Source organism: Corylus avellana, chromosome 5, assembly GCF_965113065.1.
Source record: "Corylus avellana chromosome 5, dhCorAvel1.hap1.2, whole genome shotgun sequence".
Taxonomy (NCBI): domain Eukaryota; kingdom Viridiplantae; phylum Streptophyta; class Magnoliopsida; order Fagales; family Betulaceae; genus Corylus; species Corylus avellana.
The window spans coordinates 21,086,080-21,113,823 of record NC_142494.1 but is presented as its reverse complement, the minus strand read 5'-3'; the positions used below and the strand labels follow the sequence as shown (position 1 = coordinate 21,113,823).

The window sequence follows — 27,744 nt, the reverse complement described above, 5'->3', positions numbered from 1 at the left end:
ATCTTTTGAAATTTTAGACACCATTTGCTTCCAAAAAAAAAAAAAAAAAACTTTTTCTAAAAATGCTTTCCTAGTGAAAGAACTTTGCAAAGTTTTGGCTTTATTCCAGTACTCTATCAAAAGTTGATGTGAACAATAAACAGAGCCTTAGCTTTGCGACCTTTGCCCCATGGCGAGCCCAGCACCCCTCAAATCAATCCACTGATCACTAAGGATTTCCACCATACTTAAGCTTAAATCATCAACATGGTTCTTTTGAATTAATAGCTCCTGTATTAAAAATTGCATATGTACTGATTGTGCCAAAGGTGAGTGCTAAGCTGAGAGCAAAAGGATGAATTGCTAGGTGATAGATGAGAATAAAAGTTTGCTAAACTAACCATGTAAAATTGTCATGGAATGGATGGTTTTGAGGCTTCTGGTGATTCCTTGCTGCGCTTCACAACTAGATCAAAATTGACCCATATGATTCCATATAAAGTTGGGTGTCTTAAATCAAATTAAATTATGTCACGGTGCATTTTGTATCTAGATTGATAATTTTTTTTATCCGATTTTGGTTTGCTAAGACAGCCACTGGTACAAACGAAACCATGCTCATGGAAAGATCATATCTGAAAAAACAGCATACATCTTCTTCATGTTCGTTAGTTTTATCATCATTATTACTTGCAAAAAAGATTATGCCAATGGCCTTTAAAATATTTAAGCTGTTATGTTTATGATAATTACGCTCTAATATTTTCTTTACAATCTCTAGCTACGTTTAATGTTAAAAAAGATGCCAAGAGAGCAATAATATTTTTAAGGTAATAGTAGTAGAGCCGAGTGTAAAATGCCTAAATAAAGTATATATTAAGGAAGAGCGTTACAACATATAGCTAGATCACCTCAAACAACACAACAGGACAAAACGTGGTGTAAAACTATATGGAGGATTATTATTCAGAGAACCTATGCTGTTATTAAAACAGCTAGACGCCTGAAAGATCTTAATTACCAGTGCCTGTGATATGAGAAATATTAATGTTGTACGGCTCACAATAACATAAAGCTCTTGTCCTTAATTAGTACTAATTAAGCCAGTAGCAGATCAATGTTATGCCCATACTTTTGTGTCAGCCCAACTGATGAGAATTAACATTTACATCTCCAAAACTAGCAACATGCATGGAACATAAAATGGAAAAAGATTCCTATAATTAATTATCACCAAAATATAAGAAAAATGCATTGCTAAGGTAGGATGGAAGTTTGAATCATACTAAAGTAGCAACCAATTTCTCTGCAATAGCCAACCAAACATTATAATTAGCATGAGGAAGTGCTTCAAAAAGTTCCTAATAGTCTGTCCAAAATATATATATATCTTCTGTAGGCAAAGAAATTAAAATGAGAAAGTGAATACAATCTCTTAGGGGAGAAATATAAATTTAAATACTATCTCCTAATCACCATTCCAACATACTTCCTTTGATTACATTAGTGTAGATAGGCATGAGGAGACTACCTTTACTGAGTATTGGAAATTATAAAGGAGAGTTATTTCAAGAAAAATAATAAAAAATGGACACCTTTGCCATAAGTTTCACCAAATCTCCAATGAAGATATCCACATCCTCACAAACCAAATCATATTTTTCTTCGTCTGATGGCTAAAGATGACAATTAACCTGAACTAAATTACAACGGACTGTAACCCGTTGGATATAAACTTTTTTGTTTTAAATTTTAGGTTTTTTTTTTTTTTTTACACTTTACCCCCAAGTCATTTATATTTACACTTTATCCCCGATGGCATTTTCGGAAGTTTTGATTAAAAATAGTCATGCCAAGCACGTGACTTAGTTTCTGTCAAAATAGACGAATTTTATGGACGAATAGTATTTTTTTGCCAACATCTGATACATTGTGGGGATTTTTCGTTGATTTCTAAACATTGGGCGCCAAAACTTAAATGCGTGGATACTTCAAAGGAGGTAAAATGTATTTTCTCATACTTTTTTTAGTATACGTGGTTTAATGAATTACAATAGTCAAGGGGTGCATGGCTGAACCACCCAAATAATCAAATTTTCGCATGTTTGTTTTTTTATTGGTTTTTTTTTTTTTTAATAAGGAATATTGTCACGCATCAGTTACTTATTGGTTAGATGTGTATTTCCATTAATTTTATGAACCAACTATGGACGAATAGACCATCTCCGTTTTTAGTAATAGGTGAGATACCATATTTAAAACTAAGGCCGAAAAAAAATAAAGTCTTTAAATCATAGGGGTCAAAAACATTTAATCCTTTATATTAATCTAACTGACATTGTGACCCAAGAGGTAGCTCAATCGGCTGTGACCACACCTAATAAAGCGGAGGTTACTAGTTCGAATCCTCCTCCCTCCTTTTGTGCGGACATGTCAAAAAAAAAAAAAAAAAAAAAACTGGCATTGTTTTTTATATGCATTATTTTGATAATGTGATTCATTCTGGTATATAATGGACAACTCATTGGTTTTTTTCGATCTCTTTTTATTTTTAACATTTCGTTAATGTTAAAATAAAAAATAAAAATAATAATAATAATAATAATACTCTAGCTGAAACTCTGTTACCAAAATTTATAAGAAATAAAATAACAATGCGTGAAATTACCACAAAGGAGCCAACCAGCCACCAGTCTCACTACCAAGAAGAAACCCATCCAAAAACAAAATAAGGCCTCATAAGCATTAACCGACTATGGAGTACGACACGTAGACCATCTATCATTAATTACATATAACGGTCATATTGGAAAGTCGGTGCGAACTCCCTATATAAAAGGGGTCATTTGACAAAAGTTATGATGCATTGGAAAAGGCGGTTTTGCATTGCTAAGGCGGTGCGAAATTGCGTTCCATAATCTGTCCGCCGATAATCGTTTCTAGGGTTACTAGTCTTCTACGAGGAGAGAAAGGAGTGATCGATCTAAAGAAAGGAAAGATGAAGATGCTGACGGGATTTCGTTTCCGGCCATCTGATGATGAGCTTATAATCCACTATTTGTTAAGGAAGGTGAGGGGAGAAGAGATCCTTTGGGATGGCATTCGTGAGTTTGAGCTTTACGGAGAGAAGGCCCCCTGGGAACTTTTCAGTGATCTTGACGGTGAGGAGGAGGAAAAGCATTACATTTTCACGAGGCTCAAGAAATCCGGCAAACGCGTGTCAAGAATAGCCGGGTGTGGGACTTGGCACGAAAGCTCTTGCAACCAAGTATATGATAGTGAGGGTCAATGTGTGATTGGACTCAACAAGCAATTCTGTTTCAAGGTTAAACACGAATCGCGCCTGCAAAAATCTCACTGGATCATGCATGAGTTCTCCCTGGCGGGTGTCTTTGAGCAAGAACGGTGTAACAACTGGGTTCTATGCGCCGTAAACAAGAAGGGGGCAGAAACAAAAAAGGGGGTGAAGAGACGTTTCCAGGATGTTCAAATTTCCAGCACCATCGTCCTTGTTGAAGCTCCAATTCCATCCCTTGAAAGCCCCCAAGCAGGGAATACAAACTTGTTGCTACTTGAGGATGAAAACCAGGTGAGAAAAAGGATGCGTTCGGATGTCCAATATGATGCATTTGAAGTTGCTGATCAAATGCCCTTATCATGTTTATCCCAAGCTGGAAGCTCTCAATGTGAACTCTCCCCGGATTCTGTGGATGTTGGGGAAGACAATACTCTGATGTCAGATTTGGAAACCCAAACGGGCTGCGTGGCAACCATTGATACAGCTGATTATGGGTTTGATACTGCCGAATATGAGTTTGATGAATCTGAATTTGCACTGCTACAGAATTTTATGTATAGTGGGGAAAACAACACTCAAATGACTGATTTGGAAACCCACAACATGGGCTGTCTACCAACCGACGATAACGCTGATTCTGAGTTTTATGGTTCATATGGTTATCTCCCGCTGCCATCTACTCAAGAGAGGGAACATCTGCCACTTGATACATGGATGAATATTTGCAATGATAAGTTGTTTGATTCCTCTGTATTTGTTTAGTTTGCAACTTCCTTTGTAAGCAAGCAGAACTCTTGTATGCTTTTTTGCTCAACAAAATGTTGATAAGAAGGAATTGTAAAATCATTATTTGAAATGACAAGTTTCTTTTGTTATATTTTTGGTTTTTCTTTTCTCAATCCATTATTTTGGTTCATTGTCCGCAAAATAAAAGGAAAGTAAAATGCCAAATCACATTGCTGTTTGGTTTCGGATTTTCAATGGGTTATGTTTCATAAACTAGAAATTCGTGCGGGTATTTTCCCATATAAGAGCTAAGATCTTTTGACATGTTAGACTACATTTGTTTCATATAAAACAAATTCTACAATTCTTATAAAAATGTTTTCCTATTGAAAGGACTTCGCAAAAGAGTTCTCGCTTTAGCCCAGTACTCTATCAACAAGCATGGAGAATTTCCACCTTCATCCTTCAAAAGTTGATGCGAACAATAAACAGAGCCTTGGCTTTGCCCCATGGCGAGCTCAGTGCCCCTCAATCCACTGATCACCAAGGATTTCCACAAAACTTCTGCTACAGCATCATCATGGTTCTTTTGAATATATAGCTCCTGCATTATTCCCAACTTCTTTCAGCATGACAAATTTTAGGCCGTAAAATATCCTTCTTTCTTTATAAGTAGCTTTCTAATTATAAACGTTGGCAAAAGTTTCCACCATGAGTTAATAATTCACAGATTACCTTTGGCATAGCTAACAAGCAAGCAAATCTTTTACAACATACTAGACCAAAAGAATGATGATCATTCTGACCTAAAGAAAAATTAGGATGCAATTCCTCAACTTCAACCAATTTCCTTAACATGGGTATCTACTCATCTTATTACTTAGAAGTTGACATTTAAATCCAAGGTTCGTTTCAAGCAGCATCCCACAAAACTGTAACATGTTCTTAAGAACCAAGAGTGCAAAAGCAAAAGACTTATGCTCACATGACCAGCAATCTTGTGCATTTCTATAGGGCCACGGTCAAGCTGTGCCACAAGCTGACCACTTTTTGATGAATATAAGCACAAGCATATTAAAATACAACACAAATTTCATTTGACTAATTTTCATGTTAGATATCTGGTCTGAATAATAACAAAGACATCTCCAAGAGATCCCATGAAAAATTTAAAGCACTTACTCATGATTATAACCTCCTACAAATTCTGAAGAACTAGAAGGGTACAAAACTTAGATCTATCAAAAAGAATGTGTATATATATATACACAAAAAGACACAAACTAAGGGGGAAAAAAAAACGAAAGGTCAATATAGAAACTTACTCATGATCTTTTGTATTGTCATGCCATTTCTGAAACTGGAAAATTGAATGATACAGAAAGTAAGAGCAGAAGCATACCGGCTACTATTATCTAACAATAAATTGGTCAGTATGTACGGGGACATGCTCCTATCTTTGCCTTCGAGAACAATAACTGCTTTTCTATAAATAAAAGCCATATCAGACCACATGAGCCTTTTCTTATAACTTTTCCAAGTTGAAGACCTTCCTCGTCGAAAAACTGCATATGTACTGATTGTGCCAAAGGTGAGTGCTAAGCTGAGAGCAAAAGGATGAATTGCTAGGTGATAGATGAGAATAAAAGTTTGCAAAAGTAACCATGTAAAATTGTCATGGAATGGATGGTTTTGAGGCTTCTGGTGATTCCTTGCTGCTCTTCACAACTAGATCAAAATTGATAGAAGCCAGCTGAGACAAGTTCTGAGAAGACAGGATGTAAATTTTCAAATTGGATTGCGACCTTATAACTTGATCAAAAGTTTAAAGTTTAGACAGCAAACTAATAATGAAACCAGTCTATTTTTTCTCCATGATGCTAAAACATAAGCTTATGAATCCAGGGAGAGAATATAGAACTCTTTGCTACTATTGAAAATAAGAACTACTGAAAATCACCTCCCACAATAATTCCTGAACAATATATGAACAAGAATTTCACACCCATATCAAATATCAGATAACCATAATTGGATCAGCTTGAAAGCGGCATAAGAAAAATGCAAAAATTTCATTTCTATGTGACATCTAATGTCCCCTGATGATGAAAAGAGCATAACTAGGTGGGGCAGATCTTACCTTAAATGAGAAATTACTAAACGAGTACTTCACTGCAAGGGCTGGACAATGGAAGTCCGCCAAACTGCCACATTCATCACCCTGATCCAGACGCATACAATAGTGAAAAGATCAGAAAATAATCACAAAGGGCTGTAAGTGGCGCAAAATGATAAAATGTTTCATATAAATTCACTTATAATTCTTTTAGGATCTTCAGCTTCACTTAGCAAATATTTGGATATGACCATCTGCCAGTCCACATGATTGCATACAAAGTTGGGTGTCTTAAATCAAATTTAGTTATGTCACAGTACATTTTGTATCTAGATTGATAAATTTTTTATCAGATTATGGTGTGCTAAGACAGCCACTGGTACAAACGACCAGGCTCATGGTTTGGTCTATTGACGCCCTAGGTGCATACACAGAAAGATCATATCTGAAAAAACAGCATACATCTTCTTCATGTTCATTGCTGCATGATCTGCTGCTGCATGTTTCAGTTACGTCCTCAAAGTCACTAACTCCCACCACATGGTCATCTTCTACATTCCATATGTACCGGCTCATAAAATAACTTGTATCAAGTGCTTCTATTGCTGGTATGAACATAGCCTGCAGTGAATTAAGAGTGCTTCAAAGATCACGTACTTGTCAAAAGTTATTTCAAAAAACTTCGACAAAGTTCAAATGTATGACCTTTTGCCTTGCAAGTGTATCCCAATTAATATCCTTGAAGAAAGGATGTACCTTCACCTGAGAGGAAAGTCAAGAATCTGCTTAGTTTTATCATCATTATTACTTGCAAAAAAGATTATGCCAGTGGCCTTTAAAAATTTACCTCCCTGGCTCCTGTTGCACCTAGTCTTTGCACTGGATTTTCAGTCAGAAATCTGAAATGGAGTGCACAAGCAATCTTAGGTAGTATGAAGATAAGTATCTTAATTCCAAGGTAAAAGGGGGCCTCATAAGAACAATCATTGACGTAACAAATCTAATAGTCTTGGAGATGTAGCAGTGAGCCAGCAATAGAAGGTAACCAAGAAGCAGGCAGCAATCAGCATAGGTGTTTCCAGCTGACTATTTTGAAGAATTTACTCGTGTAGAAAAGTCAAACTTAGGATAATAAGCTGCTTCAGGATTTTTGTTAGCATAGTTATTAACTAAGTGGTTGGTTTTTGTGGTGATGGTTTCATAGGTTTATTAGATCCGTAGTTAGTTACTCAGGATGAAAGCAGTTCACCATGAAGGAGATTAAGGGTGAAGAAAGCTAGTTACTTCTTGCTGGTAGTTGCTATTTTTAAAAATATAAAGAAGTAACTAGCAAAGCAAAACTAAGGGTGAAGAAAGCGATTATAGAAAATAATAGAATCTCTGCAAAGCAAAACTGATCAAATGACGTATGAAGAGAGTTAAAAAGTCATTTAGATTTTGAAAACAACACTTCTGAGTATTTCAATAAAAGTATGAAGTAACCATGCAACCCAATTTTGATCACATAAAAGAAGCCAATAAGAATGAGTACAACATAAATCGTGATTCCAATGGCTATTTGCATTTACAAAATTGATAATAACAAAGAGCACTCTTTAGATAAAAAAACCCCGAAATTATACGTTCAGAAAATGAAGAAATCAACTTATAAGACTTACTTGTCAACCAAATCGTACGCTTCATTGCTCATCTCCTCAGGTATCTTGGGCCAAGGTATATCTCTGTTTATTATGTTATCAAAAACTTGCTGAAAATACAGAGGATCCATTGGTATCAATTTCGAGATCTAGACCCATGATTATCAAATGATACAACACTAAATGCTACAATTCCCTGTTCTAAGATTCAAAAAAATTTCATTCAAATGTGAAGAGGCAAACCATAAAATTAGTATGAAGTTCCCTGAAGTGTTAAACTTAGTCTGTTTTGAGCAATAAATTCATGGTTGGAGTCAAAAAGAACAACCAATTGAAAAACTACAACCACAAAAGTCTTGAAGAAACACACAAACTACCAAGATACGAGCTGCCAAGATTTGTACAGAATACGCAAAGGCAAGAAAAGATGAAACAAAGAATTAAAATGAATTTGACTCGTTATACTCATATTCCTAGGCTGATTTCTATGTAATTCTTCAATTTTTAAAATATGTATACTCTAACGAAACCCTTAATCTAAATCAATGCAATGTATCTTGCTAATCTGGAGTTCAAAAAATTGACATATGTTAAATTGAAACAAATATCTAGAGCTCTGACAAATGCTTTACGTGCAATAAGCTTTAGTGAAAAAACTGCACATATGTTGGTGAATGGTGACAGTGTAAAAGAAAAAAAAGTGAAAACCATTCACCTACACCGTTGTCCAAAGCTTTCTAAATCTAGTGATGATTGTATTCAATTAGCCTACCTGAGGCCGTTCAGCATTGAATGGTGGAATACCTACAAGCAGCTCAAATAGAATAACACCCACAGACCACCAATCTGCGGTTGCACCTGCAAGGATAACAGAGAAGATAATAAAACAAAACTGATAAAGAACATTATTCGTTCATAGAAGATATCAGCAGATAAATTGCAGACCATGTCCCATGCCAAGAAGTATCTCGGGTGCCAAATAATCAGGCGTGCCCACAACTGGTTGCTTTTGGCGCTGTTCTCTTTTCATTGAAGGTTCACTTTTTGGTTCATCATCCCCAAGGAAATCAGTACTGCTGACTGAAAGACCTGATAAGTCATCTGTGCTGTTAATGAGACCAACCTTTGAAAGCCCAAAATCTGTCAACTGTAACAGAAGGGATTAGAAATTTGTGAGCAGCGACAAATAAAACCTTCATCGCGTAACATACAATAGAAGAAGACAAAAAAAAAAAATTACAAATTTCACTTTAAATCTTAAAAACAAAGAACTTCAAAAATAAATTCTACAAAATGAAACATAACAAACAACAAAAAGAAAAGGTCTGTGTTACATATCAACTTAACTCCCACATATATACACTAAAACGCAGACATAAGGGATAAGGTCTCCAAAACTGAAGGCATTTAATCATTTAAACAGTGAAGAATTAAACTTGCAAAATATTGACCTTTATGTGACCATCTTGACCAATCAACAAGTTGTCAGGCTTCAAATCTCTATGAATGACATTTAAAGAATGCAGATACTCCAAAGCAAGAACCTGAGGGAAACAAAAGAACATTTGTGTACTGCTGGTGAGAAAGTTTTACCGAGACAGATATTTGTAGGCAATCTAAGACAAGCAAGGATATTAATATGTCCTTACAACTTCTGCAATATATATACGGGCCATGTCTTCATCCAAGCAGCCTAGATTTCTCAATAAAGAATAAAGATCTCCTCCGTTTAAGTACTCCATGACCAAATAAAGATTTTCCCTGCATGTGAAGGAGTAGAAAAATCGGACCTGTTCATCATAAGATCACATAACATTAGAAGTGTGTATCTACATGGAACGCATCCTTGAAAGGTTAATACGTTGTGGGACCTGCTTACCACAAAAGGGTTGCGAACTGATATGAGGATGTCGCGCTCCGCCAAAATATTTTCAACTGCATTTTTACGTATCATATCAGCTTTCTTTAACACCTGTAAAATATTCAAAACATATTAGAATCTTTGACATAATGATTTTCTCAATTCTCAACCATACACAAGCACACACATTTTCAGACCAGATGCATACACAAACACACACATAAAAACTGAAATGTGAATACACAGGCAGTAATAAATATCATAATGAAGGTAAAAAGAATTAATAACTCTTGTATTCTAACTACTCACTCAATCATGCATTCAAAAAAATCCTGTAGAGCAGAGATGCTGAATACATGTCTTCCGGAAATTAGAGAGAGATTAAAACAATCGCCAACAAGACAAGTCATTACAACCAATAAGACGAGCTCTTGAGCAAGAGCACATTTTGGTCTTTCCCTGTCTCATAAAACTGTGCGTACTACTGCATGGTGTCTAAATATTGTATATACTACAAAAGAGGAGGCAGATGTGTCCAATTACAGAATATATAAAAGCTTGACATATCAACTTCTATTTTCAGCCATTTCAATGATTTCATGATGGTATGCAGGTAGGTACATATGCTGACCTTTATAGCGAATAAATCACCAGTTGCTCTTTTCCGTGCAAGAAAGACTCGTCCAAATGCCCCTCTACTAATTGGTTTTATTATTTCAAAATCTTCTATTGATGTCCGATCCTTAGAACAAGGATCGATAGGGCTTGCACGCAGACTACGGACTGTATCATCTTCCATCAAACTATCTTCGTCAACAATGCCATTTGAGTCTACTTTTTCATCTTCTATCTGCCCACAAAGATGTACATACTTTTCCCTGTAAATTCCATAATCACAAACATGAAATCAGGAAATTGTGATCATATGTAAAGGAATGGACCAACCAACAGAAACGTTATGCGAAAAAATTGATGGACAATAGAAGCTACAAATGATCTTTTGTTGTTAGTGATAGAGATGCTCAAAACACAAACACATGGGAATGGTCTGACATCAAAAAATGACTCACTGCAATAGTTTCTCTATACGTCTTCCAAATGTCTCTACAACAAGGGCATCGACCTTTCTGTCCTGGATGGCATATTTGAGTTCTTCCAGACGGTCAATCATATACTCCAATGCACTGTACTCGCAGTTGTTTACATTTGCAACAGAACGAGCAATATCCAGCAACTTGTTTATCTGTCATTCATGGTTTGATTAACAAATGAAAATTACAGCAAAGAAGTTCTTGTTTTTTACGGAAAAGAAAAAAAGCTATGGCAAAATTTTTTAACAAATTCAAACAAGCTGCCAGTAATCAAACTAGCTCTGCTTGTAATCTTATTAAAATCTCCGTGTTAATTATTCCTACGAAAGGCCAAGCAAAATGAGAAACTGTTAAAGAGGCTTATCAATACAAAACAGGAATTCTTGGAAGGCAATGAAAGAATAATTATTTAATGTAGAAACAGGAAAACTATATGTGTTGATCACTGTAGATAAATAGTCAAATTTTTGGTATCAATCTTTGTTTCAAATAATGAAAGTAGCAATATGGGGTCTTTTTTCTTTTTCTTTTTTTATTTTTTGTGGGAAGGCGAGGTGGGGATTAACCGTTATGAGCCAAAGTTGATGCATATGATCCAAACAAACCGTAAGCGAGATGGCAAAAGCTATGCAGAAACCAAAACTAACGGAGATATCAAACCCTATACTCTTGAAAAACCAAACAATACAAGGGAAAATATATGGAAATATAATTTTCTCAGTTGCATACCTGCTGATAATTCTCAAGCTCTGCTAGTATTCTCCGTCCACTCAAAAGCAATTCAATCTGGTTGGTCCGTGGTGTTAATAATGTTGATCGAGGTGTCAAGCTTCCTGGTGACAAAACTCTTGCACATCGACCAGGTGTCACAGTTTCAAATGACATTCCGGGCGAAACATTCACAGTATCCATGACAAAATTATTATCCATATCAGCAGCACAATCAAGAACTTCTTCAGAAGATGGACGAGACAAGCTGTTTTGCTTAGGTGACATGTCATCTGACTCATGTATACTTGATGTAGACACTCTAGCAACCTCAAAACTTCCTCTATCCGTGCTTCCAGGCGTACTCCTTGGAGTCCAAGATTCCAGGATCCTTTCAAGAGTTTCGGCAACTCTCTCAAGCCGTGCATTAACAGTTAAGCCTTTCAAGTCACATCTATCGGCAATTGTACATATTTGAGAGTGCTCTTCTACATGCACAGTTGGTATCTCGACCTCACAAATACGACAGATCATCAAACTCTCATACGTAACATTCTGCTGATCCCAGAGTCCAACTCTTTGTAACCCTGAAGAAGCCTTTGAATGTTCAGGGCGGCATAATGGACTATCAAGATTCTCAATGATGTCATCACCACCAGTTTTTCTTTCATCTTTATGTTGCAACTTTTCCGGTGTATCCTTGGAGGGAGCATCAACAGCACAATGAATTTTCCGGTTTTTCTCAGCAGCACCTGGAAGTTTCTTCCAAGATGACATCCTATAGCTGCTTGAAGATGAATCAGCACTTCTGGCGGTGCCAACTTCCACACCATCAGCTCCACTATTGAGATCTTGATCTACTTGACCATGCTTCTTAAGACTGCCTTTTTCCCGCCCATGTGACATCTTCATTTGCTTCTTATTCACCTCCTTCCCACTCGATGGCCCACTAAATTCCTGCCGTGTAGCCTGCAAAACTTGTTCCGAATAAACTCCAAGATCACTGAGTTGGTGAAGTCCCAGTATGTGGTCTTCTTCATAACCACTCTCTTTCTGGAACTGCACAAGTCGGGTGCACCGAGTGAGAATAAAAAGAAGGCGGGTATGGGCTTGTTTGAGGACCCCCATTGGTAGTTCTTGACGCCGGTCATCCAAACTCTGAACAATGCCTTCACACTTTACCCAAAACTCACTAGACGGCATTGTTGCACAGCGCCGCGCAACTACCAACAAATCCTCCACGCCCTCTTTCCATTTAGAGTGAGACTCTGAAGTCTTCTCAAGTATACCCACCAAATCTCCAGCATATGCACCTAAATCAGAGTCAACTTCTTCCTTTAACCTGTCAAATTTTGTCCTTATTGCCACCATAATCTCCTAGAAAATTTTCCAGGAAAGTAGATATATTGAAATGTGTAAAAGATGGCAATAACAGCAACACTAATTGGGCATTCATTCATATGTGCAAGGCACATCAAGAAATTAATTACAACCAATGCATACATATACCTCCATGTGCCCGAATGCACGAGACTTCCAAACCGGAAATGGTCGAACTCCTTTGGAGTTTAGTTCGTGAGAGAAGCTCTTGATCTCAGGGGTTCTCTTCTTACGCCCACTTGTGACGCGCAGTATTGCCTGGAAACGCGGTGATTGGATTTCCTTGACGAAGGCTGCATGATTAGCCTGCAAGAACACAACAATGCCACATACCTGAGCTACCTAAATTCCACCAACTAACCACCTTTCAAAAAGAAAAAAAGGAATATTCATTTAGTTAACGATTTCTTAACCTCCAACCCCATATTGAGTGGCAATGGGGCTTTCACTGATTTCGACTGAGTCCATTGAACCTTTTTCCCTATACATAATCATCAGAAACCAATTAATTTTTCCCTTTATGTTCCTCAAAACTAACAATTCCACGATCCAATTCCATATAAAACAGAGGAGTAAAAATGATTTTCCATAAATGCTTTAACATTAAGTTAAAATTTATTGTCAAAGCGATCTGTACCTTGTTCTATGGACGTGGCTCGCTGAAGCGAATAGGCCAATTTGGTCGCATCCGGGACCGTGGCCTTAGTCCCATTGGAATCGTTCCCCAAATTCGAAAGTGTACCGACCAACGACGAGAACCGGAGCGGCGACGGAGCGGAGCGGGTGCGAATGTGGTTGAGCCCCAGCTTGGACGCGACAAGCATCGGAGAATGTGCATCATCGGGGTCTGAAACGTCGTCTTCGCCTTCCTCTTCTTCGTCTTCGTCGTCGCTTCGCGTTGCGTATTCATCATCCTTCGGGGACCGGCGGATTGGGATCTGAGGGATCTTGCGGAGCTTGGCTCGTGAGGAAGGTGCGGTCTCGCTTGGCGACCACGACGACGTCGTCGGCGTATCTTGCGGAGGAGCTGAGTCGGACATGAGTGATCGGGTTCGGGTCCTTCATTGCATTTTCTCCCGAGTGTATTAGAGAGAGAGAGATTAGGAAGTGCTCGGAGGGAGAAATTTCCGCGGGAAAGAGGGAGTTGGGGGGGTTAGAGGGTGACACGTAAGCTGGTTTCAGTTGGAGACCATCGCGATTGGTTTCAAAACGTGCTTCCCGCTAAGTGTGTGCGAAGTGGGACCCGTACAATATCTTTGATAGAGGTTAGTTTCCGCGTGTGGATCGATCAGAGTTACGGAATGTTTGTGGAATGTTCGGTAATATTGTTACGGAAAATTCTTAATTTTTTAAAATTAATAATTAATAAATAAAATTATATGCCTGGATCTCACCTCCACCACATATAGCTAATAGCTCCCTCCCTCCCTCCCTCCCTCCTACACCACATTTGGCTCCCTCCTCCTCATTGACCATCCTAACCCTCCAAAAATTATCGTAACTGGAATAAAAGGCCAAAAACGAATAAATTAATAATTAGTAAATAAAAGGGAATAAATGAATAATAAACAAATATTAATACAAATGAACACAAACAATTAAGGCTTTCTACTGCACTTAAACCAATAAGTGGATTATTCAAGTAAATAGAACATGAAATTATAGTTTAAGTATAATTAAGTAATTAACCTTTTAAACCATTACAGTTCCTACTTGGGTGCTCTTCTAGTCAAAGAGTAAAGTATTAAATGAGATTATTGAAGGTGAAAATGTCTTAGGAATATAATCTACCCAAAATAACTCTTATAAGGTGTTAGGAAGTAATATTTATAACTACTTAATATTATGAAAATACTTAATAGGTTTTGAATACACTTAGAAGAGTAATTAAATGTTTAAAGCATGCTAAAAGCAATTAAGTATTAACCATTTGCGCCTATGACCTTGAAAAAACACAAGTCACATCGGTACAATTATTTCAAAATGATTAGTCAAATTTATAAAATATATTATTATTTAATAAAAAATCAATGTAAGACTTAATATTCATATAACATTTTCACAATTCACTTATCTAATACGTTAATTTTTTTTTTAATGTCACACGTAACTTCCACCCACCTTACAAAGGGTAGTGACTCCACCCCTTTGCAAAGTGGTGGGTGGAAGCCGCTCTCAACCTTTTGTGATTATAGGTGATTTGGCCACTGCAATGTTAGAATATATAATAAAAAATAATCAATAATAATTAAATAAAATTAAATAAAAAAGTAGAGAATTTGTTAAACGTAGATAAAAATAAAAAATAAAAAATTAATAATTAAAGTAGGGAATTGCAATTTTTTATTAGGTCTTTTAGGTCTGCGGGAGGTTACATGTACAAATACAGTATTGTAATTTGTACATAGCCCCAAAAAATTCAAACAACCCGACGATCCGATCCGTGTCCACCTGAACTCAGTTCGGCGACCCATTTACAACCCCCAAAATTCAAATACAAAAACTTCCTCGGAGGCCGCAAGTCTCTCTTGGCGGACTACACAGCGCCACCTCCCCAACAACCACCAACCACGGTCTCTCGCTGGCCACCGACCTAACCCTACCGAATCATGTGGCCCCTAATGCGCAGGACCGCCTCCACTCTCCGTCTGAAGCCCCTTATGAGGACCCGGCATTTCTACACCTCCGTCGCTTCGCTAACCGGAGCCTCCACCGGCCTCTACGGCTTCGACCACTTGAAATCCCCCAAAGGCTTTCAACGTTTCGTCGACGATGCCATCGAAAGGTAAAACAAAACATTAGTCGAAAAAAATTAAAGTAAGATGTAAACTTTGATTTTTTAATATTTGAATTTTAACGTGCAATTTTTTGAAAATTTATATCTGTTAAGGTCCGGGGAACTTGTTTCATACATCTCCGGCATGCCTTCGTCCCCCGAAATTATCCGAGCCATGGATGAGATTTCCGATACGGTAGGTTTCATCATTATATGTACGCACTTATGTATGAATTATGTATACTGTACTGTACTGTACGTGTGTGTATGTATGTATGTATATGTATGTATGTCATCAATGTATGCATGTTATGTATATTTATGTTCATGTTCATGCTTATCTTTGTACTATTGTATGAGATTAAGAACGCTATTATCAGAGTTGGTGTCTGATTTGATAGGTTTGTTCGGTGGTTGATTCAGCGGAGCTTTGTAGAAATACTCACCCGGACAGGTTGATCATTTGTGAATTATTATTAGTAGTCAAAATTTTTTTAAAATAATTATTTGTTCTAATGTGAATGTGTTTTGATTGTTTTGGTTAATCAGGGAGTTCGTTGAGGAGGCTAACAAGGCATCAATGAGAATTAACGAATATCTACATGTGAGGTGACTGGGGATCCATTTTGTTTTGGATCAGATTTATCTTAATTAGCATTTTGCAACTTTTATTCTACCAACCAGTGGGAGAAAAAGAGACATGAAGTAAGTAGGCAGATTAGATAAAGTGCTTTTATCATGGTAATTTTCACACCATTTGACAAGTACATCCTCTTACATTCCACCAAGCAGCACTCTTAACTTAATGTCGTCCCAAATAGATTTGGCCTTAAATGAAGCTCCCAGGGGAAGACCTGGGTATTTCAATTTTCATAGGCAAAGAAGATACCCTTCAACCCAAAATGAAGACCTTCAACATTAATTACGAGCTGTCACCCGTTAGATTTGCTCTGTATTCAGTGAAGTTAAATTATCTTTATAACATTTCTTTTATCAATCTTATTTCTTTGATTTTGCCTTCCCAATCTTGTCATATTTTGAATGGAAAGTAAAGTGGCCAAATTTGAGGTTTTTGTCCCTCCAAAGCTTTTCATTTTTAGTCCATGCATAAGTTCTACAACTTTTAAATTAGGGTTATTCGGTCTCTATCAGATTTGGGTCAACCTCTTAATTTTGTATGGATGAGATTTCACCATTGTGAGTAATGTTTTTCGCCATGAATATGTGATGATCAAAACCCATCCCTCCACTTCCCTTTGCTTCACACTTCTCCCAATCATAATGGTAGGTTACATATATGTTATCAAATATTGGATTTTACTATTTAATGTCTTGTTTGGTTGACTAAATGCAAAAAATTCAATTAAAAGAACTCTAATACCAAAATTTAATAAGACCATAATACGTACTTCAGAAATGGACAAAATGGTCAACGTACTATTGAAAAAATGAAATTCATTAAAAACAAGTTGATGTGTATAAAATTCATATTTCAATGTCTCTCTCACATTGTTGCTAATGAGATGATCTTTTTTGACAAAACATTAAATAGCAAAGACTTTAGGGGGAGCAGATTGTCTGGTTCCAGTTTGAAGAAAAAACAGCAGCCAGATTTACCAGCAGTAAAGTGTTTCCCTTCAAGCCGTAATTGGTTGAGTGCATCTGAAGTTAGAGAAAGCTTAAAAGTTTCTTTTATTTAGGCGTAGTTTTTGAATGCAATTTCTATCAAATTTTATGCATGCCTTGAACCTTTTCCGTTTTAATATATGTTTTAGAACACAGGATATATATACATCACCTACTGAATCCAGAGATCACGATCGTGAGTCAATCAGTGTATACTCTTCCCTCTCATAAACCTTTATGGGTTAAGTTAGGGGAAGATAATTTTGTTTGAAAAGAAGGAAAGCCTTTAGACAGTCAGAAAACGTTGACAGTAATTCAATGGTTCAAATGAAGGCTTGGTCTATCTATTAGTTCCATAGAAGTAGTTGGATGTTTGCCCATGCGAGTTAAATATATAATCTTTATTTATGAAAGAAGGATGAAACCCTATCCTATAAAGGTCATATTGTATTCATAACCCTTGTTGATGTGAATGTTCTTTACGAGACTTTTTATTTTTTTAATATGGATGTAACAAGAATATTAGCGACCTTCGTGGAATAAGCCCTTTTTGGTGTGGCATGAAACTGAAATGAAACCCACTCAAAGTTTTGTGTACTACTCATAAGGGCTTCTTGTAATCTTCTCTAACACCGGGATTTTTTATTATCTAGCAGGTCTTGCTTCATATTAGCGACCTTTGTAGCAAGTAGCTTATTCATTTCATAACTCAAACAATTAACTTACTTAGTCCCTAACTTCTTCATACTCTAATGACTCTCATAGTAACACTATATGTAGGGCAGTAAGATGTCGCTTAAGTGTTGAGATCTTGCAATGATGTTCTTACTTTTGTGTGTGGTCAAATGCAATGACCCTTGTGGTGGTGAGATTTCATTTGTTCCCAGATCACAAAGGGACACTCTTTTTGTTCTAGTGACATAAGACACCTTAAAACGAATCCATCCTTACATTATCTTTCTATATCTTTTATTGTGCTCTTTCTTTGTTATTTACGCCCATCTGTATTCTTATCTCTTAATCCTCAAAATTTCAATTTCCAAACTCAAGTTTATGTCGAGCTTACGCTGAGTTGAATTGTAGGCTATCTGCGTTCTGATGTAACCAACTGTCTTGCATCAGTTAGGTATCACAGCTCTTGGATATCCTGCAATGTGATTCCATACAAGTATTTAGATTTTGATATGAAATCATAAACAGTTTTGTTTGTGGCCAATTAATGTACAATAATTGATTTGTTGCTGAGCTTATTCTTTTTCTGATAAGTAGTAAACTGTTTTATTAGAAAAAAGAGGAAACCTTTTCAAGTGCATATAAAAAGATTAATCCAAGAATTGATGAAAATTCATTCAATCTTAGTACAGCTATGGTTTATAAGTTTGTCAATGTCATAGGTCTTATGCTTGTCAGTCATGATTGATTGCCAGTGACACTTGGTGTTTCCTTGCTGCGTGCAGTATCTCAATACAAATCATGTACTGTATGATGCAGTCAGAAAAGCTGAGCAAGAGGGTAATCTGCTTATGGATGAAGCTCAAAGGGCAGCCCGTTACCTACGTGTTGACTTTGAGAGGGGTGGAATCCATCTCTCTGCTGGTATGCTCTTTTCTTGGTTTCTTTGGGTGACTACCACTGCTGTTACATCAGAGATTTTCTCTTTCAGAAAATTACTTTTTTTTTTCTTTTGCTTTGCAGATAAATTAGATCGTGTGAATCAACTAAATATAGAAATTTCTCAGCTGTGCAGGGAGTGAGTATGATCTTGTAATCAATCTAAACATTTATTTCTTGATGTGTCTTTTGATTGTAGTGCTTTTATGAAGACACTGAAGGGAAGTCAGTTTAGGTATTGACTGTTTCTGATCTTTATGCATTTGGGTTTGGTCAGGTTCAATGAAAACATTAGCATTGACCCAGGTTCTGTGGATATATTTCCTCTGTCACGCATCCCCAAAAGTTTGCACCATCTCCTTAAACCCATCTACCGTTCCACATCTGTTATATCAAAGGAATCATTGCGGCCAAGGGATACCATGAAAGAGAAGGGATTTCAGATAACAACAGATCCACATACTTTATCTTCTGTTCTGCAATGGGCATCAGATGATGAGGTAGCTTTCATCTTACTTTTTAAAATCTTTGTTCCTTTTTTTTTCTGAATCTTTGCATAGTCAGGACTGTGCATAGATTCGAATAACCGAGCAAGATGTGGGTTTGTGGCTGCTAGAATTTGGCAAGTTACTTACTCTTGGTGATTTTTTATGATTTTACTTGGTAAAAGAACTTAGGATCCCTTTGAGATAATTGAGCTTTTTTGCATTAGCTACCCCCTTCTAGTTATAGTTAATGATATTAATTTCTTTTTCCCTGTATTTGTTTCCAGGTTAGGAAAATGGTCTATGTCCAAGGTAACTCTGTCCCGCATGCAAACCTTGGCGTTCTTGATAAGCTTATAGCTGCCCGCCATGAGCTAGCTCAGGTTCTTTACCTTTATTTGTAGCTTCTGGAAATTATATAGTAGAGAATGCAATCTGATTAAATCTGAATTTTTGGTTACCTTGAAATTGAGACTTTTAAATTTGCCACCTTGGAAAAATTTCTTTAACATTTTCTGGTCATTCTTTCACCCATCTTTTGCCAGGATTCAATTACACACTAGCCAGTGACAATTAAATTTTGACTATCGGAAGATGGGTCTAAACCTAGCCTAATTTCAGTGCCTTAGTTCAGCCTGCTGAGGTTTCTTTTCTATGCAGTTTATAGTGATCAACTTATGTATACCGTTATGAAGCAAGCATGTTGTGCGTATGTGTGGCCATGATTTCAAAAAGTGGCAAATGAAGTATGCAATAGTACATAATCAATTCCATTGATACAAATTCACCGTGAATTCATATCACCCAAATAAAAAGATCAACCAAATATATAACCAGAACTTTATTATTTTGTCAAAATATATGCAGAAATGTTGTTTGATTAGGGAAATTATGTCACAATCCCCTTGTGCTTTGCTTTCTGACATTGAGACCCTAGTTTCCAACTTGATAACATTGAGATTAGTACTTGGCTTTTTGACATGCATTGGTGTTGCATGTGCAAGAAGAGCGGAGAACCCACCGACCATCTATTGCTCCACTGCAAAGTAGTGTCGGTTTTCAGTCTTTTTGGGATAGAGTGAGTCATGCCTCAACGAGTGGTGGAGTTGTTGGCCACTTGGAAGGCTGGTTTGGTAGCCACCGTTGTATAGACATTTGGGGGATGGTTGCTCTATGTTTGATGTGGTGCATTTGGGGAAAACACAATGCTAGAAATTTTGAAGGTTGTGAAAGAATGGTAATAGAGTTAAGAGCTATGATGTTCAAAACTCTTTATGAGTAGATGGTTGCTCACAACAATTCTCGTTTTTCTAATTTTCTAGATTTGTGTTTCTCCTCTTCTCCTTAATTGTATGTCCTTTTTGTATACTTCTTGTGTACTTGGATTGCACCCATTTGCGCCTTCTAATAAGATTGAATTTCTTATCAAAAAATAATGCAAGGATGGTAAGTGTGAGACAGGTGCAAGTCTATATGGTGAATACTGATTTTGGGGGTCTCTAAGAGTTTTATTTAATGATCACTTATAAATTTTGATCAAAATGACAATCATTGTTGTTTTTCAACTTGGGATTATTGCAACTATTCGTAGACAAGTAGCCATCTAGAGTTGTTTTATATCTCAAGAAGGAAAATTTTGAGGCATTTTAATAGTGATTATGTAATACATTATTTAAATTCTTGTCCACATATTTTCATAGTTTGTATGAAATTTACTTATTTTTATTCATGCATGGCAATTATGAACTAATTGTAAGTTTTTTGATTAATGTTATAAGCCATTCATATTTCTTATTATTGGTGAATGCAGATAATGGGGTGTAGATCTTATGCTGAGTTTGCTGTGAAGCCTAACATGGCTTCGTCACCAGCAGTTGTGATGTCCTTCTTGCATGAGATAAGCAAGATGGTCCAGCCCAAGGCTGAAGAGGTATGATGTTTCTTGTAGGCATTCTAAGGCGAAAGTCTTGCAACTCATAGTGGCTGTCGATTATTTTGCAGTTTTTGTACTTTAATGAGGTGTTATTTTCAATTTAGGAGTTTAAGAAAATTAGGGATTTTAAAAGAGAAAGATGTGGTATAAAATGTGGAGATTTAGAGCCATGGGATGAGGCATACTACACAGCGATGATGAAGTCTTCCACCTATAACTTGGACTCTTCAGTAAGTCCTGCACTTGTGTTTGTTTTGCATGTCATTTATTATGGGTGCTGTTCTTTCTTGTTGCTCTATTGTAATTCCCGACTTTCAATGTTAAGTTTGTTTCTTCTTATGCTTTGCAATAAGATCACCTTGCTATCTATGTTGAAACTTTTTTTTTTTTTTTTCCTCTCTTTCTTTCAAATTCAAGGACTACTTCATGATTTTTCAATTGCAGGTTGTGGCGTCATATTTTCCTTTGATGCAATGTATCGAGGGTTTGAAAGTGCTTGTGGAGTCATTGTTTGGTGCAACATTTCATAGCATCCCTCTGGCACCAGGTGAATCATGGCATGACGATGTGCTTAAATTGTCTCTTCATCATCCTGAAGAGGTATCTACATGAATGATATAAAGTGTAAATTATTCTTGATATCAGCAGCATTTGTGTTTGAGAGGGATGATGACTACATTATTTTGGCTCTGGAAGAGATTAATGTCAATGATGAATTTAATCTTAAAACAAATCAAAAGGGCATAAGAACCCTACTAATTCACCAGCATGGTAGCATCAACATGATTCTTTTTTCTTCTTTTTTTTGATAAATAATGTATATTAAAAAAATGCGCAAAGGGGCATAACCCAAGTACACACGAAGTATACAAAAGAACCCCTACTAAGTAGAAAAGGAATCACATAATACTAAGAAATCAGAAAGCGTATACGCATGCAAATGAGACCAAGTCACTCTTCATGAAAACATAGTATGTAACGCCAACTTCTTCAACTCGAGCAAGCCACTCTCACGTTCCTCAAAGCTTCGTGCATACCATTCTTGCCAGAGACACCACATCACACACAATGGAATCATCCTTCATATGTGCAAAGCAAGCCGATTACCCAACTGTCCCCTCCAACTCCCCAAGCAATCACTCACCCTGCTCGGCATAACCCAATCAACACCAAAAAGTTGAAGAAACATGTTCCATAGACAAGATCAACGAAAAAGAAATGCTAGTGTGCACTTCAAAATTTGATACAGCCATAGTCTGCTATAGTAGTTCCGTGAGGATTAACACCATAAAACTTGAAACCTTAAGACTTAATTTTGAACACCTTTGCATCACTAAGAAACACTCATTTGGACCACACTTTCTAACTATTCATTATAAGGTTTTCAGACCTTATTTTCTATGCTATGAATGCTGTTATTCTTCCCATCGGTTATGTCATTAGGTAGACTTCAGTTTAATTTTGACTTCTAGGTTTTTGTGGGAGTAGAAAATACCTACTTTTTTCAGCAATAAAGGGCATTGTTCTGATCATAACAACTATTGATTGGCCTTAATGCAACTCCACAAGTAATTGCTTCTTCTTCTTGTTCTTCTTCTCTCTCTCTCTCACCTAAATGATTGACTTATATTATTTGCAGTTTCCACTCTTGTACATGTCCAAATATGTTTGCCTATTCTTATGTTTCAGGGTGACTTGGGGTATCTGTACCTTGATTTATATTCGAGGAAGGGAAAATATCCAGGTTGTGCTCATTTTGCAATTAAAGGGGGCCGCAGGATATCTGAAACAGATTACCAACTTCCTGTACGTAAAAGTATATTATTTCTTTAGTCAAGTTTTATGGCGTGTTATGTTTTTCTCTTCATCATACAATCAGTACTTAATCATCATTTTCGCTAGTACTTTCCTTGGATGACATTGGTAATAATTGAATTGCAAGAATTTGTATGTAGCATCTCGCAACTATTGATGGGCGTTGGCGTAATCCTAATTATTTAAGGTTTATAAAATCTCTAAGGGTGGATGAAGAAATTATAAGGGATGGGAAGAAATGAGGGTTGCTTTTTTATTTTCCAACTCATATTTGGGTGAAGTGAAGAAAATTGATGTAGTCTTCTACTGTTAGTACACATACATGTTTAGGGAAAGGGTAAGCTGGTTAAAACACAACACCCTCATCACTTCCCTGCTCTTTTTTATTTCATTTTCTGCCTATCTTTGGGTAGAAGAGAAAAAGGAAATTTGGAAATCCACCTACTAACTTTACCAGTTAGTACAGTTACCTTGTACTGGAAAGCAATTTTAAGCGACATTCAGTGGTTGTTTATTGGGGATAATGTGTGCGACTGGGGGGATACATGATTTCAATCTTATGTATGAACTATTTGGATGATCTTTTAAGTTATACATTTAGTTGTCTTGATTAGCTTTGGTTTTTACTGATACTGCAGGTGGTAGCACTTGTGTGCAATTTTTCTGGTTCACAAAATCCATCAACAGTGAGGCTTAACCATTGGGAACTAGAAACTCTGTTTCATGAGTTTGGACATGCTCTTCATTCATTGCTGTCAAGAACGGTATTCTATTATTGTCTTTTTGATAAGGGGTATTCTATTATTTCCTAACTACGAACAATTATATTTGTCTTGTTTTTGGTATCATAATAAATATTTCCAATGATCTTGTAGGATTACCAGCATTTTTCAGGTACCAGGGTGGTTCTTGATTTAGCTGAAACACCTTCTAACCTCTTTGAGTGAGTAGACTGATGAAATTACCTAGATTTATAATTCTGCAATTACTGTTATATCTTCATTTAGCATTTGAAGATTACTTAAGAAATATATGAAAACAAGGTATTTGAATAGCTTGAGTAGGTGCTACTTGTCATGCCACCATGTGGTAGCGTGATTTTTCTTTTCTAAATTTAGTTTACTTTGACTTCTGATGAGAAATCATGTATTGTTCCGTCTTTGAAAATTGAGAGAGAATAATCAACTGAGGTGAAAATGTGTTGAGCTGTCCCACTTTGTAGAATTGTTCTGAATGCAACTTTCAGGTTTCAAACTCAAAGCTATGAAGAAAATTAATTGGAACAATTGAATGGCTTAGCTGAAAGAAAATTTCTGCTAATGATTTAAACAAATTCCATGAAATATAGAACATTTTATTAATAAGAATGGTCTCTCCTATGAATTTAGCAGAAGGAGCTCATTTGAGGTGGGGCTGTTGCCCACATTGCCTTGTGTTTTTGTATAGTTGGTGTGGTGTTTAATATTGTAAACCAGATTACTATAACCCCACTGTGGGCCACTGGGGGGAGGGGGATTAAAGAGACATTCGGTGTGCGAAAACCTCAACCCTTTTATTTCCATTTCTTGTGGAAACCAGCTTTTTAATAGGTGCAGAGTATACTCTCCTGAAAAATGAGATGAACTAGTCCATGAGAATTATACGAGCATAAGTTCTACATGTGCGGGAGCTACTAAAGAAACTGGAGGGAGTGTCATTCACTAAAACAGAAAATCGCACTGAAGAAATACAACGTGCTATCCAATTATGCCATTTCTCCCCAAAACCACACCTCTCTTCAAGTACAATAAGAATTCCCAATTGACATGATCGTAGGCCTTCTCAATATCTAGTTTGCAAAACACACTTGGTTCATCATATCTTATCTTGCTATCCAGGCATTCATTAGCTATAAGAATGAAGTCTAAAATTTGCCTACCTCTGCTCTGACAAATGCATTATGGGGCTTCAAAATAATCTTCTCTACAACTCTTTTCAACCTATTGGCTAGGACTTTGGCAATAATCTTATACACCCCACTTACTAGACTAATAGATCCTAAAACTTTAAGATCAACAACTCCGGGTTTTAATGTAGGATAAATTCCAAGTTGAGGCAGAGTGGCCCGATCGCACCTATGTTTGAACTGGAGTGCAGCCAGTACATTCAAAAGTAAGGGCAGAGTAGCCCGATCGCACCACGTTCAAATGAGAGTGCAATCGGGGGCTTTTGGGAGGCTGGGCCGACTCAATTGGCAGCATCTCAGTCGAACAGGGTTGTGTCTGGTCGTCCCCATATTCTTGGTAGAATTGACCGGTTGCACTCTTGTTCGAACAAGAGTGAGATTGGGATGAACAGTAAGGCATAGGAATGTGTAGAAATCAAGCAATCAACCAAAAAGGAATGTGCGGAAATCCCAACAAACAATATCATTTGATTTGCTGCAGATTTGGGTGACGATGGATGTATTGCAAATAAGCTTTTGAGATTGAGATGCTGCCAATTGAAACATCAACCTTCAATTGAAACATCGTCCTTCTTATAACATCAACTTTTAAAGTGAAACACATTGTAAACACCTCAGCTGATTATCCTCTTCACATCCTTGCAGTCGTCATACATGTTTATGTACGCCAATGTGCTTATGGATATATTCATGTATCAAGTATATTGAATTTGTAGATAAATTATTGCCTTGATGGTAGCCAACCTCGTTTTCTGGTGATTTGCTAGGTACTTTGCATGGGACTATCGAGTTTTGAAAACATTTGCTAGACATTATTCAACTGGTGAAATCATTCCTGAGAAATTGGTAGAGTCCATGCAGGGTGCCAGAAAGATGTTTGCTGCAACTGAACTACAACGTCAGGTTCACATTTGTCTCAAGGCCAAAATGAATCAACAAATGACGCCTTTAATCAATTTTATCTTTGAAAAATGAAGCATGGAATGACCTTTGATTGCTTGTTTCCCTGTTGTCAGATTTTTTATGCCTTAATTGACCAAACGCTTTTTGGGGAGCAGCAAGTCCCTCCAAGAGATACAAGTTCTATTGTTGCAGATCTGAAAAGACAACATACTTGTTGGAAGCATGTGGAGGGCACACATTGGCAGACCCGATTCAATCACCTTCTGAATTATGGTGCAGGTACGTCTGAAATCTCACAAACTTCTAGAATTGCACTGAAGATTGAAAATATGAACATATTCGATTCTTACAAAGTAATCTTGGGCATGCTAATAAGCTTGTGTCCTAGTGGTACTTCTCTTCCTTTGTGAAGTTGAGATTATTTTATTGTTTGGTGAAAACATCTTTGGTACATCTGAATTTCCGTCAATTATTGTTTCTTGCCAGAGAAATGGTAGGTACCACCTTATATGAGTGCCTGGACCGAACTAGAGCTTTAAAAGTAGTTATGGAATTTTGGGAAATAAATATCAGATAGCTTGTTAGCTTGTCCAATTCTGGGCACAAACACATGCATAAAGAAGCCTTCACTTCGCTTTTGCAAGTAACCTTCATATTTTGTCATATAGGCTATATGTAAGATATTAGAATTTCATTTTCATTTTGCCCTCTTGGGTGCAAACAATTTCTTAAGGCCGGCCCGCCGGCGAAACCTGAGTATTATTCGATCCGTGTGAAGGAGGCACTTTACATGGATCTGAGGTTTACCTAACAGTGGTGGGTACATGAAGTGACCGTTACTTGGAGGGGTTTCTCGTTATCAAAAAAAAATCATTTTCTCTAAATAGAACATACACCGGGGCACTTGACAATGCCTGCAGTGCTTTTCAATCTTCCAATCCCCTGATTTGTTTGATAAATTACTTTTTACATTCTCCATGTTTTATAATCATGATCCAAAAAATCCCTGCCGCTTCATTTTAATTGTTTTTTTTTTTTTTCCTTTCCTCCGTCTTATCAAAGAACGATTTTCACCATGTGTTTAGGTTATTATAGCTATTTGTATGCCAAATGTTTTGCTGCAACCATGTGGCAGAAGCTGTGCCGGGAGGATCCATTATCTTTATCCACAGGAACTGCCCTAAGAAAAGGACTTTTACAGCACGGGGGAGCTAGAGAAGCAGATAGTTTGTTGAATGGTCTAGTAGGAGAAGGTATTTTAAGGTATTGTGATGGAGGAATTGTTCCAGACATAACGAGTCTTTGTGAGGAGATGAAACTGGGCGAAGGTTTTTAAGAGAGCAGCAGATCCTCTTGGAATGAAAAAAACTGAAAAATGAACGGGGCATGATTATCAACAGGGAGAAATCAACGGCTCCTCTAGCTGGTGAGTTGATCCATAACGCGAAGATGTCATGGTGGAGTTGGGTATGTGGTCAATTTGAGGAAGTGCAAAGTGTTGGGACTTGGGAGCGAGTCAAATGCTCGAATGTATGCAGAGACTGGGAGTAATTACTTCTCAGAAAATGAGATCCTTTAATTGCATTCTTTTTAAGTAATAATCAACTTCTTTGGCTGATAGCTGGGTGAGAGATTTTTTTTTTTTTTTAAAAAAAAAAGAGATTTACTTTTCCTTTTAGTTGAATTAAGTGCGTGTTGGGAAGAATTATGTTATGTGCAATAGTGCTGCCGTTGCACTTTTAGACGTCCCTGACTGGTTTGGGTCCTTTTTCCAGATCGCATTTGTCAATTTACCATATTTTTCCTACTATTACGAAATGCATGCTCTCACACGCTTATATATGTATATATATA

The 27,744-nt window shown here is 36.9% G+C and overlaps 3 protein-coding genes across 4 annotated transcripts; 2 read left to right on the top strand and 1 right to left on the bottom strand.

The window, feature by feature from the left end:
* Positions 1-2,977: 2,977 nt before the first annotated feature.
* LOC132181995 (protein ATAF2-like) lies at positions 2,978-4,039 on the top strand. Its single transcript, XM_059595209.2, has one exon. The coding sequence runs from the start codon at positions 2,978-2,980 to the stop codon at positions 4,037-4,039; it is 1,062 nt and encodes a 353-aa protein (XP_059451192.2).
* A 258-nt stretch (positions 4,040-4,297) lies between these two features.
* On the bottom strand, positions 4,298-13,841 carry IRE (AGC (cAMP-dependent, cGMP-dependent and protein kinase C) kinase family protein). The gene is made up of 19 exons (XM_059594600.2): positions 13,434-13,841; positions 13,210-13,277; positions 12,926-13,102; positions 11,438-12,793; positions 10,688-10,860; positions 10,249-10,495; positions 9,636-9,728; positions 9,406-9,546; positions 9,208-9,300; positions 8,702-8,903; positions 8,529-8,614; positions 7,778-7,866; positions 6,967-7,018; positions 6,825-6,881; positions 6,582-6,740; positions 6,144-6,224; positions 5,667-5,768; positions 5,329-5,579; positions 4,298-4,607 (listed from the first exon to the last, which is right to left on the bottom strand). The coding sequence occupies exons 1-17, from the start codon at positions 13,834-13,836 to the stop codon at positions 5,679-5,681; spliced, it is 3,567 nt and encodes a 1,188-aa protein (XP_059450583.2). The 5' UTR covers positions 13,837-13,841; the 3' UTR covers positions 4,298-4,607; positions 5,329-5,579; positions 5,667-5,678.
* Positions 13,842-15,214: 1,373 nt separating this feature from the next.
* On the top strand, positions 15,215-27,694 carry LOC132182522 (Zincin-like metalloproteases family protein). 2 transcript variants are annotated; one of them, XM_059595790.2, is made up of 17 exons: positions 15,215-15,581; positions 15,687-15,768; positions 15,974-16,026; positions 16,122-16,176; positions 18,656-18,794; positions 18,894-18,948; positions 19,087-19,309; positions 19,582-19,677; positions 21,105-21,224; positions 21,332-21,457; positions 21,672-21,827; positions 22,917-23,033; positions 23,681-23,806; positions 23,918-23,985; positions 25,755-25,890; positions 26,004-26,169; positions 26,976-27,694. In XM_059595790.2, exons 1-17 carry the CDS (start codon positions 15,406-15,408, stop codon positions 27,224-27,226), a joined length of 2,145 nt encoding a protein of 714 aa, XP_059451773.2. In that variant the 5' UTR covers positions 15,215-15,405; the 3' UTR covers positions 27,227-27,694. The 2 variants fall into 2 exon arrangements, with proteins under 2 accessions (XP_059451773.2, XP_059451774.2); XM_059595791.2 differs by lacking the exon at positions 15,215-15,581 and having other exon boundaries at positions 15,711-15,768; positions 15,953-16,026.
* Positions 27,695-27,744: the final 50 nt, after the last annotated feature.

Bases quoted from the DNA above. Each gene is read 5' to 3' on its own strand.
- LOC132182522 (XM_059595790.2), top strand. From the start codon at position 15,406: ATGTGGCCCCTAATGCGCAGGACCGCCTCCACTCTCCGTCTGAAGCCC. The intron at 18,949-19,086 runs GTGAGTATGATC...GGGTTTGGTCAG, and splicing joins ATTTCTCAGCTGTGCAGGGA to GTTCAATGAAAACATTAGCA. The intron at 21,828-22,916 runs GTATCTACATGA...CTTATGTTTCAG, and splicing joins CTCTTCATCATCCTGAAGAG to GGTGACTTGGGGTATCTGTA.
- IRE (XM_059594600.2), bottom strand. From the start codon at position 13,836: ATGTCCGACTCAGCTCCTCCGCAAGATACGCCGACGACGTCGTCGTGG. The intron at 9,729-10,248 runs GTCAGCATATGT...AATATTTTACAG, and splicing joins GTGATTTATTCGCTATAAAG to GTGTTAAAGAAAGCTGATAT. The intron at 8,615-8,701 runs GTCTGCAATTTA...TTATCCTTGCAG, and splicing joins ACTTCTTGGCATGGGACATG to GTGCAACCGCAGATTGGTGG.
- LOC132181995 (XM_059595209.2), top strand. From the start codon at position 2,978: ATGAAGATGCTGACGGGATTTCGTTTCCGGCCATCTGATGATGAGCTT.